General features: G+C 35.1%; 1 protein-coding gene across 3 annotated transcripts in view; it reads right to left on the reverse strand.

Moving 5' to 3' along the window:
- Positions 1-1,838: 1,838 nt before the first annotated feature.
- Positions 1,839-2,831, reverse strand: part of LOC113802140 (putative zinc finger protein 66) — a 4,662-nt gene continuing 3,669 nt past the window's right edge. For all 3 annotated transcript variants that reach the window (XM_027352623.2, XM_027352634.2, XM_070126760.1), the window contains one exon: positions 1,839-2,831. This exon is cut by the window's right edge. In XM_027352623.2, coding sequence (XP_027208424.2) covers positions 1,941-2,831 — 891 coding nt within the window. In that variant the 3' untranslated portion in view covers positions 1,839-1,940.

Here is a 2,831-nt window from a genome sequence, read left to right on the forward strand (position 1 = left end):
CCCCAACGCGATGACCCATCTTTGGGCAACCCTTGAGTAATCTTTGGGGTGGGCATCACTTTTACTGCCAAAGTAGTTGGCAAATCATTGACCCCACATCTTATAAATGTTACAAAAACTTTATTAAAGTTGTTCTTTGGCAGCTTGAAACTGATAAAATTGAGGTGATGATGAATAAGAATGAAGAAGAAAATTCACCAAACAGACCTATAGCTAAAGCTCTATTAAAAAACCTAAAAACTGACAGGCACATATGAACTTGTTATTAATGTGTTACAGAACTGATATTTTTATCATTATTACTCATGATTAATACATTTTTAGATATTAGTTGTAGATTCTGCAAACCATGAATTAACTACATTTGTGTCGAGCCATAGTATAAACAAAGTGCTTCATACGGAGAAAAGATCAAGACTAAAAACACTTAGTACATTTTCTAAGAAAATGCCTATTCATATATTTCCTTATCAACTGTAATGTTTACAAAGAATAAAATCAATACAACTTATGCTCATTACATTTATTTCCATACAACAGCAAAAATCATTGTAGAATGGCTGGAATGTTTACAGGTAATAAGTTATGCATCATATCACAAAAGGACAGAGTAATGTAGTCCAAAATAACAAATAAATCTCTTATACTCTTATCTTATACTCTTACAAAAACATTGTCTTGTTGAGTGAAATATTGTCTTATAAATATCTTACTACATTTATCAGAATAACAAATAATTTGATCACCTAATATTAACTGTACTAACAATGCATACACCACTTTAACAAAAGCAAATGTTACATAAATCATATAAATCTGAATATATATAGTAACAGAAACAGAACATTTATGCATCTGAAGTTATATCACAGAATTTTTACTCTCTAAATATTTATGACCTTGGGCTAATTACATAAAGTGCTTCATCATATATTTTACAGAAACACTGAATCTGGACTTTTAGAAAGTGGACACATGAAATAATTAAAACAACAATTACAGCTTAAAACAGCTTAAAATGGGAAAGTCTATTTGATACAACAGTCAAAGCCCTCCTTACAGATTTTAAAATAAATCTCAATAATAAGCTTTAACTAAGTAATTAAGCTTAATTTGCAAGTTCATAAACTCCCAGAGAATTACTACAAGACCTATAAATCACACAGATACTAGAAAAAATGTCATTCCTAATCTAATCCAGGTACAAGTTTATCAAATTTTAATTTTAATTGTTACTTAATATACTTTGGAAAGAATATATTCTTTACATACTCTACAATAATGAAAATATACATATATATATACACTAGGACAGAAGTGTAAATAAATTTGATTAAAGATCATTTTCAGTATAGACTAGTTATAATCATGGTTATTATCATATCATTATTGGCACTATCAAAAGAAAAGAAAAGAAGAGTGAGGTCAGGTGACCTTCCTGATGAAGTCCTTTGAATGTTAAGTAAATTAATAAAACAAAACCACACCAGACAGGGTATGTATGCATGCACTATTGGTATCAAAAGGTTAATAGGCATCATACACAGCCTGAGTGAGTGAGTGAGAGGGGGGGAGAAGGAGGGAGGGAGGGAGGGAGGGAGGGAGGGAGGGAGGGAGGGAGGGCGGGAGAGACGGAGGGAGGGAGGGAGGGAGAGAAGGAGAGAGATAGAGAGAGAGAGAAGGAGAGAGATAGAGAGAGAGAGAAGGAGAGAGAGATAGAGAGAGAGAGAAGGAGAGAGAGAGAGAGAGAGAGAGAGAGAGAGAGAAAGAGAGAGAGAGAGAGAGAGAGAGAGAGAGAGAGAGAGAGGGAGAGAGAGAGAGAGAGAGAGAGAGAGAGAGAGATAATAACTTACATTTCTTTCATCAAATTTTGAGGTTTTCTCTCTTTAACATTTCCTCTTCATGAACATCTACCTTTTCTCCCTCTATACTGGAAACCTTCAGAATGCTTTCTCCTTCACATTTCTACAGTGAGTTTCACCATTTCCGTACTCTTCGCTCTGTACACTAGACTTATCCTCTTTATCCTGGACAGCATTGCTTCCCCCATCATCGAGTATTTCATGTTCATCGTGTGTTTCTTGCATTATGTCTTCAACACATGGTTCAATACAAATCAACACAGGTTCATCAGATATTTGCAAACCTTGCCAAGTGTGTTTCCTTTGTTTGATTTTATTTTTATGTAGAGCTTCTTTACTAGACGGCTTGTGAACACATCTGTTATGTTTGTTGTATTCCTTTTTGAATCTGAAAGTCATGCTGCATTCCTTGCATTTTAATGTATTAGGGACAGTGTGAACTTTGACATGTCTCTTTGCTTCCCTAATACACATGAAAGTCTCCCCACACTGTTTACAGGGCTTTGATTCAGCTTTCTCATGTATTAACCGGTGCTTCTTCAAGCCATAATCCCACCTGAAGACTGCTCTGCATATATCACAAACGTGTGGCTTTTCCACAGAGTGCACTTTCATGTGGGACTTCAAGCGATCCTTTCTGGCAAATGCCATTTTGCAAAGCTCACATTTAAAAGGTTTATCTGCAGTATGGACGACCATATGAAGCTTCAGTTTGGCACGTTGGACAAACTGAGATCCACACAAATCACAAACAAAAGGCTTTATACTAGAATGAGTAAGTTTGTGTGCTCTTAAGCTGCGTTTCCACTTAAATCTTGCCTTACACTCATCACAACCAAACTCTTTTACTGATGAATGGGTATTCATATGCAATTTCAATGAATCTGGCCATTTAAAAGTTGCTTTACACACTTCACACTGATAAGGTTTTTCAGATGAATGTGTTTTCATATGATGCTTTAGACTGTT

Source organism: Penaeus vannamei, chromosome 10 (assembly GCF_042767895.1).
Source record: "Penaeus vannamei isolate JL-2024 chromosome 10, ASM4276789v1, whole genome shotgun sequence".
Taxonomy (NCBI): Eukaryota; Metazoa; Arthropoda; class Malacostraca; order Decapoda; family Penaeidae; genus Penaeus; species Penaeus vannamei.